This window comes from Aspergillus costaricaensis, assembly GCF_003184835.1.
Source record: "Aspergillus costaricaensis CBS 115574 unplaced genomic scaffold BO79scaffold_6, whole genome shotgun sequence".
Classification (NCBI taxonomy): Eukaryota; Fungi; Ascomycota; class Eurotiomycetes; order Eurotiales; family Aspergillaceae; genus Aspergillus; species Aspergillus costaricensis.
In genome coordinates, this window is record NW_020291806.1 from 112934 (window position 1) to 125870 (window position 12937).

The 12937-nt window shown below is 52.4% G+C and overlaps 7 protein-coding genes across 7 annotated transcripts; 3 read left to right on the forward strand and 4 right to left on the reverse strand.

Annotated features, from left to right (window-relative positions):
- Positions 1 to 82: 82 nt before the first annotated feature.
- BO79DRAFT_278267 (salicylate hydroxylase) lies at positions 83 to 1656 on the forward strand (the record flags this gene model as incomplete). Its single annotated transcript, XM_025687889.1, has 3 exons — positions 83 to 214; positions 274 to 622; positions 674 to 1656. 3 exons carry the CDS (start codon positions 83 to 85, stop codon positions 1492 to 1494), a joined length of 1302 nt encoding a protein of 433 aa, XP_025542593.1. The 3' UTR covers positions 1495 to 1656.
- A 334-nt stretch (positions 1657 to 1990) lies between these two features.
- BO79DRAFT_225589 (zinc-dependent alcohol dehydrogenase) lies at positions 1991 to 3314 on the forward strand (the record flags this gene model as incomplete). Its single annotated transcript, XM_025683739.1, has 6 exons — positions 1991 to 2351; positions 2439 to 2522; positions 2581 to 2671; positions 2728 to 2848; positions 2899 to 3034; positions 3085 to 3314. 6 exons carry the CDS (start codon positions 1991 to 1993, stop codon positions 3312 to 3314), a joined length of 1023 nt encoding a protein of 340 aa, XP_025542594.1.
- Positions 3315 to 3525: 211 nt separating this feature from the next.
- BO79DRAFT_278273 (NAD(P)H-quinone oxidoreductase) lies at positions 3526 to 4709 on the reverse strand (the record flags this gene model as incomplete). The annotated part of the gene is made up of 3 exons (XM_025687890.1): positions 4447 to 4709; positions 4343 to 4398; positions 3526 to 4293 (listed from the first exon to the last, which is right to left on the reverse strand). Exons 1-3 carry the CDS (start codon positions 4682 to 4684, stop codon positions 3526 to 3528), a joined length of 1062 nt encoding a protein of 353 aa, XP_025542595.1. The 5' UTR covers positions 4685 to 4709.
- A 463-nt stretch (positions 4710 to 5172) lies between these two features.
- On the forward strand, positions 5173 to 6116 carry BO79DRAFT_140710 (aldolase; the record flags this gene model as incomplete). Its single annotated transcript, XM_025678229.1, has 2 exons — positions 5173 to 5440; positions 5497 to 6116. 2 exons carry the CDS (start codon positions 5173 to 5175, stop codon positions 6114 to 6116), a joined length of 888 nt encoding a protein of 295 aa, XP_025542596.1.
- A 115-nt stretch (positions 6117 to 6231) lies between these two features.
- On the reverse strand, positions 6232 to 8493 carry BO79DRAFT_243456 (nitrogen assimilation transcription factor NirA; the record flags this gene model as incomplete). The annotated part of the gene is made up of 3 exons (XM_025685288.1): positions 6232 to 6446; positions 6498 to 8254; positions 8339 to 8493. 3 exons carry the CDS (start codon positions 8491 to 8493, stop codon positions 6232 to 6234), a joined length of 2127 nt encoding a protein of 708 aa, XP_025542597.1.
- A 1567-nt stretch (positions 8494 to 10060) lies between these two features.
- Positions 10061 to 11237, reverse strand: BO79DRAFT_285439 (isoflavone reductase family protein). The gene is made up of 3 exons (XM_025688355.1): positions 10960 to 11237; positions 10529 to 10895; positions 10061 to 10468 (listed from the first exon to the last, which is right to left on the reverse strand). Exons 1-3 carry the CDS (start codon positions 11186 to 11188, stop codon positions 10105 to 10107), a joined length of 960 nt encoding a protein of 319 aa, XP_025542598.1. The 5' UTR covers positions 11189 to 11237; the 3' UTR covers positions 10061 to 10104.
- A 376-nt stretch (positions 11238 to 11613) lies between these two features.
- BO79DRAFT_225594 (amidohydrolase 2) lies at positions 11614 to 12513 on the reverse strand (the record flags this gene model as incomplete). The annotated part of the gene is made up of 1 exon (XM_025683740.1): positions 11614 to 12513. One exon carries the CDS (start codon positions 12511 to 12513, stop codon positions 11614 to 11616), a length of 900 nt encoding a protein of 299 aa, XP_025542599.1.
- Between the last annotated feature and the right edge of the window lie 424 nt (positions 12514 to 12937).

Sequence of the window (12937 nt, forward strand, 5' to 3'; positions counted from 1 at the left end):
AGCTCACCCATGAGATGCTTCATAAGGCCGCAACAGATACGTAGTGTAGAAGTTCACGGTGGGATGCCCTCGTAACTTCACAATGTCTCTGAAATCTGAACCCTTGAACATTCTGATCGTGGGTGCTGGACTCGGTGGTCTGTTCGCATCCTTGGCTCTGCGGCAAGATGGACACCGAGTAACTCTTCTTGATGCCTCTGCTGAACTCAAAGAGGCAAGATGAAGCCGTTCACTTCTTCCTCGAGCAAAGTGAGCTAATGCGCGAACAATCAGGCTGGTGCGGGTATCCGCATCCCACCCAACAGCACTCGTCTTCTCCGCCGATGGGGGATCGATTTTGACAAAATGCGAAAATGCCTTTGTCGAGGATACCATTTTCTGCGTTGGGAAGATGGCTCGACAATAACGAAGATCGAATTCGAAGACATGGTCCCACGTCATGGTGAACCATATTACCTGGTTCACCGAGCCGATTTGCATGCATCTTTACTAGGGGTCGCAATCGAAGCCGGAGTTGTCGTTCATAAGAATCGACGTGTGACCTCCTACGACTTCAGCGTTCCAATGGCTATCACCGCAGAATCCGAGAAATGGATGGCTGATCTCATCATCTGTGCGGATGGTAGGCTTTTCTGCCCAAATTGATGGACGACTGGACTGATGGAATCTATAGGTATCAAGTCCACTGCTCGGCCTCTCCTAACAAGTCAGCCAGACCGTCCTCGAGACACGGGAGACGCCGCATATCGGATCCTCATACCTGGTCAGGATCTTCTGGCCGACCCGGATCTCGCTGGTCTCATTACGCACCCGGCAACAACGTCGTGGTGCGGGCCAGATGCCCACCTCGTCGGATATCCCATACGAGATGGTGAGCTGTACAACATAGTAGTGTGTGCGACATCGAAAGGAGAGACGACAGACGAGACTTGGGTGGTAGAGGGTGATAACGAGGAGCTTTGCGCGCGATTTTCCGGATGGGAGCCCCGGGTGCAGAAGTTATGTCGTCTGACAAAGTCCTTTATGAAGTGGCGATTATGCGACCTTCCGGCCCTTTCCACGTGGACCCATCCGTCAGGCAAGGCTTGCCTCTTGGGAGATTCTTGCCATCCCATGCTACCGTATCTGGCGCAAGGAGCTGCTCAGGCAGCTGAGGATGCTGCCACAATTCGCAGGGCTCTGGCCGAGGATACCGATATCACGACTGCTTTAAAGCGTTATGAGCGTATCCGCAACCCTAGAGCGTCTTTGATTCAGTCTAAGACGCGAGAGCACCAATACATCTTACATATTGATGACGGTGAGGAGCAGTGCTGGCGAGATGAGCTTATGCGACAGGACAGTCCGTCTAGTCCAATCTTCTGGGGATACGAGCTTCGCCGAGAATGGTTGTTCAGCCACGATGCTGAAAAGATGGAAGAGGCCACTGCAGAGCCACGTTTCAGAGAAGCTGTGCTACAATGTAGAGGACATGCCGATGGGCTTAAGTTATGAAATACGCGAACTACCGTTTCATCCTCATATGTTCAAAGGATTATCCTTAGATTGAAGAACAAAGCATACTTCTCGTTCGGTAGACCACTGCATGACCAAGATAGGCTCGGTGCGCAGGTTTGGTCCAAGCAGTATATCCGGATATGGCCAGGTAGTGAAGGCAACTGACAATATGCTTCCCATAACTTGAATAATACAATGTACGGTCATAGATTTCGATGCATTGTCTTCACCCCACCTTGCTACCGGCTGTCACAATCGAAGCTCGCAACCTGATTGACTGTCGATCACTTGTCCCCGAATACTATACCTGAAATACTCCAGTAGTTGCGGAGACCCCGCACTCCTCGGCTCCATATCAGGCGGATGGCTGCTTCCCTACAACCCTTAAGAACGGTTCACAACCCGAGGGTCGGCTTCAGAAAGGGGTTGTTTGACATCGATATCTTGCCAAACAAAGGTGAACGCTGACTTGACACACATAGGAGTATCCAACATGAGTACTGATATTCCCTCTACTGGCAAAGTGGCTGTATGTATTGATACCCAACATGTCGAAGTTGAAGAGCGCCCCGTGCCAACACCAAATGACTCGGAGGTTGTGGTATTGATTGAAGCGACCGGTATCTGCGCGACAGACTTACATCTCGTGAGACGGAGTATTCCTTACCTTCAACGGGAGGTCGACGTCTGTGGTCATGAGGGTGTTGGGCGTATTGTTGCTCTCGGGCCGGATGTAGATACTTTAGAGTGGCGCTTGGGAGACCGAGTCGCTCATCGATGGATTTTTGATGTCTGCCGAAATTGCGAGATGTGCCAGGAAGGGAACGAGCAGCTATGCGACTCGAGAAAGCTTAGTGGAAAAGATGTTGAGGGATGCTGGTGAGGTATTATCTCATCACCAACCCAGACCCCAAGTTCTGACCCTAACTGAAACATGCAAGAATACACAATCGTCAATTCGAAGTATCTCATGCGCATTCCTGAAGATATCTCTGCAACTGAAGCCGCGCCGACCTTGTGTGCTGGTATGAGGGGAAGACCCCATGCGAGCGTGTTGATGCTAACTAATAGCGGGAATTTGAGGCACAACGGCATATAGAGCTATTCGTACTACCGGCCTCACTTCTGGGCAGTGGATAGCAATCATTGGAGCTGGAGGCGGGCTGGGCCATTTGTGAGATGTCCTTCAGACATGATCCCATGGATTCATGAACGCTAACCTCCAACCAGGGCAATACAATACGCCAAAGCGAGCGGGCTGCGGGTTCTTGGAATTGACACAGGCCCAAGTAAACGGGAGTTGTCTTGCAAATTGGGGGTCACTTCATACATTGATTTCATGGAGACACCAGTACGCAGACTGCTGGCCTAGGCAGAATGTGGCTGACGGACGTTTTGCAGGATCTCACAGCAGATGTCATCCGTGTTACTGATGGAGGTCCTCATGGAGTAATTGTGGTTAGCTCTAGTAGTAGGGCTTATGAACAGGCCCTGAAATACGTCCGGAAAATGGGAATCATAGTCTGCATTGGGATCAGTAAGCTACGTGAGGCATCCCTGCTACCACATGTACTGATATCCTTCCAGCACCAAACAAGATGCACTTCCCTATCGGTCCTGAATATTTCGTGGCTCGTGGCGTACGCCTTACTGGCAGTAGCACAGGAACGATGGAGGATACGCGCGAAGCACTGCAGTATGTACGCGATGGTCGAGTCAAACCTATGATTGTTAAGGTGCGATTGGAGGCCATCGGGGCGTGTCTGCAGGCACTCGAGAGAGGAGAGGCCGACGGTCGATTTGTGGTCAAATTTTGATTAGTAATGAGGCTATGCTTCTGCCAGCGGTCTTTGCGTACAGTTTGCAGTTTCCTTTAAGTCTCTTCATCTCCATTTCTAGCTTAACATCCAGTTCAGAGTTTGTGTCGCTCTCAGCTACCGTTTCTATGTAATTGTGTCATGAGTACAACGGGCAGTTATATACACATCACCTATCTAACCATATCTGTAAGCTATACGTGAGATCTATTCAGTCGTCATTTACCAGACAGATAATCTTCCCAGCGTTGACATTTGACTCCAAGCGCTTATGGGCATCCGATACTTGAGTCCATGGAAACAGTTTATCCACCGTCGTCTTCACCTCGCCTGACTTGATATGGGGTAGAATCTTCTCAGAGAACAGATCACGCAACTGTCCTTGATAATCAGCGGCTCTCGTTCTCAATGTTGTAGCCATCAGCCAGATTCGCTTGTTGAGCAATGCACGCAGATCGAAATCATCCACCTTGCTCCCGCTTAAAGCTGCAACTAGGACCATGCGAGAATCCATGGCTGCCGAGGCCATGTTCCGGTGAAAATAATCCCGTCCTACGAGATCCACGATCAGGTCCACCCCGCGTCCATTTGTCTCCCGCTTGACCACTTCTGAGAAGTCCTCTCCGGAGCGATAATTGACCGCAAAATCCGCTCCAAGAGAGCGACACAAATCACACTTCTCGTCACTCCCAGCAGTCGTGAAGATCTTCGATGCTCCGCCGACTTTGGCGATCTGGATAGCAGATTGACCGACTCCAGAGGCACCAGCGTGGATGAGCACCGACTGGCCAGGTTGAAGGTTACCGACTAGGTGAATGGCCTGGATAGCTGTGAAAGAGGTCTGTCTGGTCAGTTGGGTGGAAGTGAATGCAGTGAGGATAATTAATCCTACCTCCGGGATACCAGCAGCTTCTTCAAAACTCAGTGTAGAAGGAAGATGCATGAGCATCTTCTCCGACACAGCTATCTTTTGTGCATACTATATCGTGTCAATTGCAATTTTATGAACGGTGTGAACAGTCACCTACGGCACCCCCGTATGCAAGACCGAACACCTTGTCTCCCACTTGGAAATCCCCGGAGCCTGTGACTGTCAACTAATGCTCTCGCAATGATGAATGTACTAGCTCACAATCTGGTCCCTTCTCTTCTACAATTCCACTAAACTCCACTCCCATGATCTTCCCCGATTCGGGCAATAAAGGGTATGGATAGCGATCCTCTCTTTGCATTATGTCCATGCGATTGAGACCGAATGCCTTAATGCGAACCAGGATGCGATTGCCCGTCGGAACAGGATCAGGCACACCATCTTCGATGAAGAGAGCATCGGCATTGCCTTTGCCGTTTTTTACCCCAACTGCCTTCATGTTGACGATTGCGCTGTGATGTAGAGATGCTGTGTAAAGGGGCAAAAGCAATTTTGATAGACACACTACACGACCAGCGCGAGGAAGAAATAATAATGATAATGGCGCACACGATGGATCGAACGCATCCCCGCTGACATCACCTGCGGGGACAAGACAAACAGTTTGTCGAGTTGAAAATGGACCATTACTTGCCACTTTCCGAGGCGGATCTACACCTCCGTCCGACGGAGAACAACCCTCCGTCGCTGGATATACCGCTCCGACTGGCTCACCGAGTGCAATGACCGCTAACACGGAGATTCTTGCTTTCTGGAAACATGCACGTGGGTAGGGTATAAAATACGCCAATCTCGGGGTCAATCGATCGACTTGTCTAAGCATTTAATCCTGGTCCTACCTCTTTTCGACTAACCCCGTTTGTCTACACCACCTCCTCTATAAGACTATATATATAATCCGAAGGTACTGACAAGTTGACCTCAACGATGGCCACAACCACCGTCACTGAATCCGCCCCTCAGAATGGTCACAGCAATGGATCAGCTTCGACCAACAAGTTCTTCGACGATGTGCACTTCCTAGGCGACAAAGAGGGCAAGGTTGTGATCCGCTCGCCCCCGACTTTCGACAATATCAAAGATGAGCGGGCATACCAGAAACAGCATTTGGCCGTAGCCTTCCGTGTCTTTGCTCGGCAAGGGTTTGACGAGGGAGTGGCTGGACACATTTCGCTACGCGACCCCCTGAATCCTCGTCAGTGACTGTGTTTCCCTCTGCAACAAACGACCCACTAACAAAGCCTACAATAGACCACTTTTGGATCAACCCACTCAGCATGCACTTTTCCATGATCAAAGTTTCCGACCTCGTCCTCGTCAACGAGAACGGCGAAGTTCTCCCCGGAGGCGCCCAGCATCCCATCAATGGCCCCGCATTCGCCATCCACAGTGAAATCCACAAAGCACGCCCGGACCTGAACGCCGCATGCCACGCACACTCCGTCTACGGAAAGGCATTCTCCTGCTTTGCGCGGCCCATTGAAATGCTCTACCAGGATGCCCTGCGTTTCTACAATGATCTGGCCGTGTACCCTCGCTACGGAGGCACCGTGCTCTCCACTGAAGAAGGGGCTCGCATTGCCAAGGCCCTCGGTCCAACCTGCCGCAGTGTAATTTTGCAGAACCACGGTATGATCACCTGCGGTAAGACGGTTGATGAAGCAGCGTTCCTGTTTATTGCCCTCGATCGGTGCTGTCATGCGCAGATGATGGCCAATGCGGCGGCCGGACCGGGGTGGGAGAAGGTCTACATCAACAAAGAGGAGGCGGAGATGACGCATAGGAAGAGTGGGAACTCGAGTAAGATGTGGTTAGCGTTTCAGCCGTATTATGACCAGGCGGTTAAGGAGGATCCAAGTGTTTTGGAGTGAGTCAACTGAGCTACGATGTGATGTTTTGATGATGTGATGTATTTTATGGGTTCTATTGAACATCGGGTTGATATCCCCGACTTTCTATTCTGAAATGTGGTCTATGTGCACGTCGCTAATAGGGTACAACCCCGGTGAACATGGAGGATATGGACACGTCGGGCTCGTTCATGAACCCGAACAACAGGTCCAGGTCTTGGTTGAAGTCCTGGAAGCCAGAGATCTGATTGGCATGATCCAGTCGCGCAGGGCTAAAATCCAGACCCGGGAAGGTCTGAAAGTCTAAGTTGATGTCTACCTGGAATGGGTCTTGAATAGCCGGGTCACATCCTAAACTTTGTTAGTGGCTTTGGGGCTTTTTGAAGCCTATGCAGTGCTTACCAGTGTGGATGGACATGCCGTTGGCCTCCATGAGCCGGCGAATAATCTTCGATGGCGCCGACACGCCACAGTTAGGGATGGCCAGCTCGTCCAGACAACGCAGACACACGGTTAGCGGGGATGATGCCTCTTTTCGACGTGTGCTTTCCCGAATAGCTGGATTGCGCGCATGGATGGTGCAGGCTACATAGACCGCGTAGCTTAGCATGTAGTTGGCTCGACGTAGCGAGTAGGCTGATCGATAGGCCAGCGCCAAGCTTGTGATGTTGCGAGCAGCTGTGACACAACGCTCCCAGGAGTCCGCGGGTGGGTCATCGGAGCGCAGATGCCCGCTACCCATGAACGGACGATGGAGTAAGATAATGAGGGCGTTGTAGGTAGTTAGCAAGATAATGACATTGGGTGCTACAGTGGCGTGCGGCGTCTGGCCATCATCTGCCCAGGGCTCAAATCGCAGCTCTGTCGGCAATTTACGATACCAAGATTCCAGACGACGGTCAATCAGTTCCAGATGCTTGCGAGTCTTGCTTCCAGTGGCACCAGCCATGTAAAAGCGGTCTATAATGCTGGTCATAATCTTGGACAGGGAACATAGTTGCTGAAAAACGGTCACGGAGTAGATGCGCGTGGGGACGTGTGAACGAGCAGTACTGTCTGGTTTCAGGGGATCGATGTATGGCATCCACAACTCGTTCTCTTCAAAGGTATCCATAAAGTCTCGCGACACATGCGCATCACGTAGCTGAATCGTGAAGGGACGTCCAAAGTACAAACTCTGGAGTTTATCACAAATGAAGGCCGCCCAAAAGACGCGCCGCCGAACCTCGATATCCTCCGCACTGGCAGCAACCTCCTTGCAATCCAGATGCAGACCAAGGTCGTATACCATGCGCAGGGCGAATCCCGTATAGAGCCAGCCTTTGGAAGTCTGTCCCCGGGCATTGAAGGTACTACCAAGCATGATCAAACCGGCAATGGTCGGGATGCTCGAATGGGTCAAGAGCAATTGTTCTGCCAGCAATTGATCACAGCGGTCGAAGAACCGTTTCCCAGCCGATTCGGGCCGTTGCGGATCTTCCCGCACCTCAACACGAGTCGAGAACTTGCTCGAACAAGCGAAGACGGCGTTAAGCAGAAAGTCTGAGCAGTAAGGGCCGCCAGTGACGAGATCACGCATGAAGGCGGGGCGATAAGTCAGCAGAAATGTGTGATGCTGCCGGTTCCAGTGCAGATCGAGCAGATGCAGAGCCAACTCGGACGGTATCCCTCCAATGGTCGGCAAACGTCGCAGATCAGGTTCACGTTGGCGCTGGAGGGCAGCCTCGGCAATAAGCTGGTATCGATCTGGCTCTGCGGCAGGTCGTGAGTTGGCACTGTTGGCTAGGCCTAGGGGGCTCCGGGCATGCAATGCCGACGACGGGCCAAAGATGCCGACGGTGCCGCATTCATCGCGGGAGAGAAAGGTGGTGGGATCGTAGTCCTCGTCTTCGGAGCTACTATCATTCAATTCGTCATTGGGCGTACTGTACACATTTGAGCTATTGTCCGAGGCTTGGGTTGGTTGGGAGACCGGAATGTCGTTGATATTGGCACCGAGGCCGGCCAATGATGCCGGCAATTGCAGGACGCCGTCCTTGACATGGATAGAATCCAGGATAGCAGCTCGAGCAACCGGATCAGCCTTTTTCAGAGCAATGATCACATTTTCCGCTGCACGCCTCTGGCGGTGAGCGGCATTGATGAGGGCTCGCGACGGCCTGGGGCAGCAGCGTCAGCGCATGCGTGGCAAGATAATTGCAGCCATGGATGGCGAGAGGCATCCAGGTGGGATGAACACCTACCTCTGACGGGGTGGGTCGACCACATAGACACACTGTCGATCATGACGCTGACAGGAGCTACAGGTGGGTTTCTGGTTGTCACAACGGATCTTGCGGACGCGACAGAATTGACAGGCCCGAGGGGTGGTCGGAGAAGACTGGCGCTTGGGACTCATTTCCGCACATGGCCGACGTTGCTCGGAGAAAAAGCAGTCAGAAGGAAACGAGAGGGGGTTACGGACAGTAAGGCAGCGTGGCCAGGACGGGCTAATTCAGAGACAGTAGGGAGCCGATAATCTGGGGCAGCCAAGAGGAGCTAGTTGGGGGCACAGCCAGCATGACGCAGTGACCGATCTGACATCTGCGGGGAAGACCGTGCAGGGGAGGGAATTAAGCGAGGTAATTCCCGAGATACAGAGCTTGGACGTCTATCGAGGAATGGGATTGGATATCCCCGGATTGTATACTCAACAGGGGGTAAATGTTGAAGTCGAACTGAGGGTTGTCACTTAGTCACTGTCCTTCCTCTTTGGGACGAGGGGATGTCCCGCTGAGTAATAACCCAAAGGACACTCTCATTGGCCAGTTAGTCACGAGGACGACGCCCATACAATGCTAGCCTGTTCTAGACTAGACTAACGGAGCATTTCGGTCCGTAAACACCCGGGATATCAACTGATCACAACATTTCAACCCCGATCCACGATCATCCCCACTCGCCAGACGGTCAGATCCCCCGTCGCTTGAGACATCGGGGCGAGGAGGTCACACCGGAGGTAGCACTGCGGTCATATTGCGTCTCTATGCAGCTCGCACCAGTATTGCCTGCGTACGGGAGAAGCTGCACGGAGGGTTATCTTCCGTTAGAGGGGTCGCGGCAGTCCTTTGTACGACAATGAAAAGGCGTCCATGAGGTCGCTAGCTATTGACGGCCAAGCTGTGCAATATGGCAGTTTCAATGGATGCCGTGGGAGTGTGAGGTTGTCACAATGGATACAACACAACTCCCGGCTACCCAGAATGAGTGTCATCACACCAACACTATACCAAGCCACAAATACGGACTTTAAGCATTCTTGGTACGCTGCTGATTGGGCCTCACCATAGCCAGATACTTTCTTGCCCCCACCTCCGTGATCCCTAACTTTGCTGGAGACTTGGCTAGAGGTGTGGAAGAAAAAATAACTGCATCTTTCTCTCCCATCGAAGCGTCCCCCCACATCCCCGATACCGTCTCAATATCCAATCGAATGCGGCAAGACACGTTTGCCACTGCTAGGAAATGCCAAGAACCAAAATTCGTCTCAAACAATCCCTCGGATGATCACCAGGCAGGGTCTCGGAGGTATATACACACAGGGTTCTGAAATCCGCGTGTTGATGTGCGGGTTGTTGTGTTTTGACTCGATCAAGAACCAGTTGGTGGATGATGCAGGTCGTGTATCAACAAGGAGGGCATTTTATCTGACATGGATGTGAGGTACTTCCTACGACGCCAGGCAATCTGCGACTCGGCCAGTGCGCGTGAAGTCCCAAGGCTGCCAAGGAATGCCCTGGCGCCATCAACGAAGTTTCAGCCCTGCTAATGGGTTCGCCCACCGGTATTATTCGGCTTGACCCGGTCGGTTCTACTTAGGGGAGTATTATCTACTGCTCAGGAGCTATTTCCCGCAATATGCCCACCCGTTGTTAATCGGAAGGCAAACGAATGACCAAGGACTATCTGGCATGGGAGCAGGTGGGATACAAAAGATAAATCTTATGGAAATCGTATGTCTGGCCATAACTCAATGCTTGGCTGGGACCCCCTCGATTTGTGCTCGGATAGAGTCAGTCACCAACTCTTGCAGGCCTCTCGTCTCCGTCACGCCAATATCTTCGTTATCCCGGCGCTCATACAGTGTGCCTCCCTCGGCCCAGATGCGCCGAAGTGTGTAGACCGTAGCCACGGGGTCCTCCTTTTCCCACGCCTCCTTCTCCAAAGCCCGCAGCTCATCTAGTGAGGTATACTCGACGCTCCACTTGGTACCGGTCTGGCGTTCAAACTCGGCCAAAGCATCGGCCGGCGTGGTGGTGAATGAGTTGACTTTGAGTGCGCGATTGCGAGCGGCCTCCCAATGGGTGAGGGCATACACGACAAACTTACCAACGCTATATTTCATTAGCTATCTCGAATCAGGAAGATAAATAGCAGCCCAGGGGTCACCATACTCTATCCGCGCTGTGACACTGATTTTCCCATGTTCATTACCCACGATGACAGCTTTCTTAGCCAACACATCGAAACTGCCTGCCTTGAAATTGCTTGACCGACCCAAGAAAAAGGGGAAATCGGCGTAGGGTCCAGTTACCACGTAGGCGTACTCCAGGGTGCTGCGGACCTCTCTAAGAGCTGCGCGGACTTTCAGCTTTTGTTGGTGGGGCTTCTCGTGCTGTGAGGCGGGGCTGTATTCAATATCCGTGCCATATTCAGAAGGCAGGAAACGCTTGATATTGGGGGTTTCGTTGGCCAATTGGATCAGAGGAATTTGAGCTGCGATGGCTCCGCGACCGAGCGCGGAGATGACGGTGTCCACCCCTGGTGTAGTCGATTAGATTAAGGCGCATATGTAATGGAAGGGTGGATTGCGACAGTAATGTACCTGCGTATGCCTTGAGCACATCCTCACGATTGCCAACATCACCAATCAAGATGTCGACTCCCTTCTGACGCAGGGCATTGAGCTCGTCGGCCTTGCTACTGACGGTGTTGGGGCTAGTGAAGATAGCGATGCGACCGAAGGAATCCCGGGCGTTGACAATCGCTTCGATGATATACTTGCCAATGGTGCCAGTGGCACCGAACATGAGAAGATTGGACTTATCAGACATCGTGGCTCCGTGGTTGTAAGATTGTTTGCATGGACTGTGCTGGTTGATGTGGAAGCTGGCAATTTGGATTTATAATAAAGGCCCGTCCCCGCAGTCCGGCTATCCATGGCTATTCCACCCCGCGGGCTCGGATCGGCGATCCGGCGATTAGAAACCAGATGTGACTTTATCTCATTATCAGTGCTCGGACGTACGTTTAACCCTATAGTGTCATTAATTCTACATATGAAGATTACCATAAAATTTGCCATTTTCTCCTGGAAGACTGTAGATGCTTTATCCTACGTAGTTTAAGTAGTACTTCATCCAAGCTTCATAGCTTTACGGCGATCGGATTCGTAGGAGATAAAGAGATAAGAGCAAAGCACGCAATGGTTTTTCGTATCGACATAAAAAGACGTCATCGGGGAAGTTCAAGCCATGAACTACTGAAACAGTCTGGCTGGGTTGTTGACCCACAGGTTCTGCCAGGTTTCCTCATCGGGGATCCATTCACGCAATGTCCGGATATGCCCGGCATCGTCGACCTCCCGGAATCCCTCCACCTCTTCCAACCGCTGCTGGTCAGTCTTGCCTTTGCGTGTCACTCCTAACTGCGTATGAGGCCAATCCGTGCCGAAGATGATGCGATCCGGACCGGCCTGGATCACTGCCTTCGCGATGGGCTCGATGGCCTTCATGCCACTTTCGTGACCGTGGTACAGTCGCTCGAAGCCTGAGACCTTCACCCAGACTCGCTTTTCCCGGATCAGGTCCAGGAACGTGGCAAACTCAGCAGAGTTCTCCTCCCCAGGAAACGTGCCCCCAAAATGATCAGCCACCATCTGGATCCGAGGATCCATGTTGCGGATCGTCTCCGCCATGGCAGCCCAGGCACTGACAGGGCAGAAGATGCCAATAGCCCATCCCAACCGGGCCAGCCGGTGGGCCAGAGCTTCCACCTTCTTGATGATGTCGCTGCCGCCGCTCTGTTTGCCGTGGCCCCAGGCCATCTCGTGCAAGCGCGCTCCGCGCACTCCAGCGGCATGTAACGCGTCCAGCTGTTCATCGGTGACGGTGAAAGGGTCGATGGTTGCCAAGCCCCGAAGAGTGTAGCCGGGCATTTCTTGCTGTTTGGAAAGGGTATCAATCAACGGTGCCGGTGAGACCCCTTGCATGGAGGCGTGAACGATCACAATGTTCCTGCAGCCCGTGATGACCGTCGGATACTCAGCCATCTGGGCGGCCTGGGGCGTATACGAGCGTGGCACGGCATAGGGAAATTTCTTGGGATCAAAGACATGAATGTGAGTATCCCACGCGTTTTCGGGGACGAGGTCGGCCATTGTGAGAGAGTGGGGAGAGTGATCAGACCAGACAGATGGTCGGAATAAGTCTTATCAACTCGGAGGCAGGCGCGAGCTCAACTTGCGGTGATTCTGGGCAGCCTAAGCTGGAATGAAGAAGCGACAGTCCATCCCAAGCGAGATATGCATGCACGACCGACATATATGTTGCTACCAGCTGACTTCGCATGGATGCTTCATTGGTTGGAGCTTGATGCTCCATCTGCCCGTCCCGGACCGGCGCCGCAGCCGTCGTGCGGACTATCGTTGTCCGTCGTGCCATTCTGTTGGATCCCAAGGACAACCAACCCCCGCAGGACGCCTGCTTCTTGGGATTATCCTTGTGGATGGAACCTGGAGAACTGGGGGATCGGCATTTGATCAGACCACGTCGTGGTGGCGACAAATTAGTGGTCATGATAGC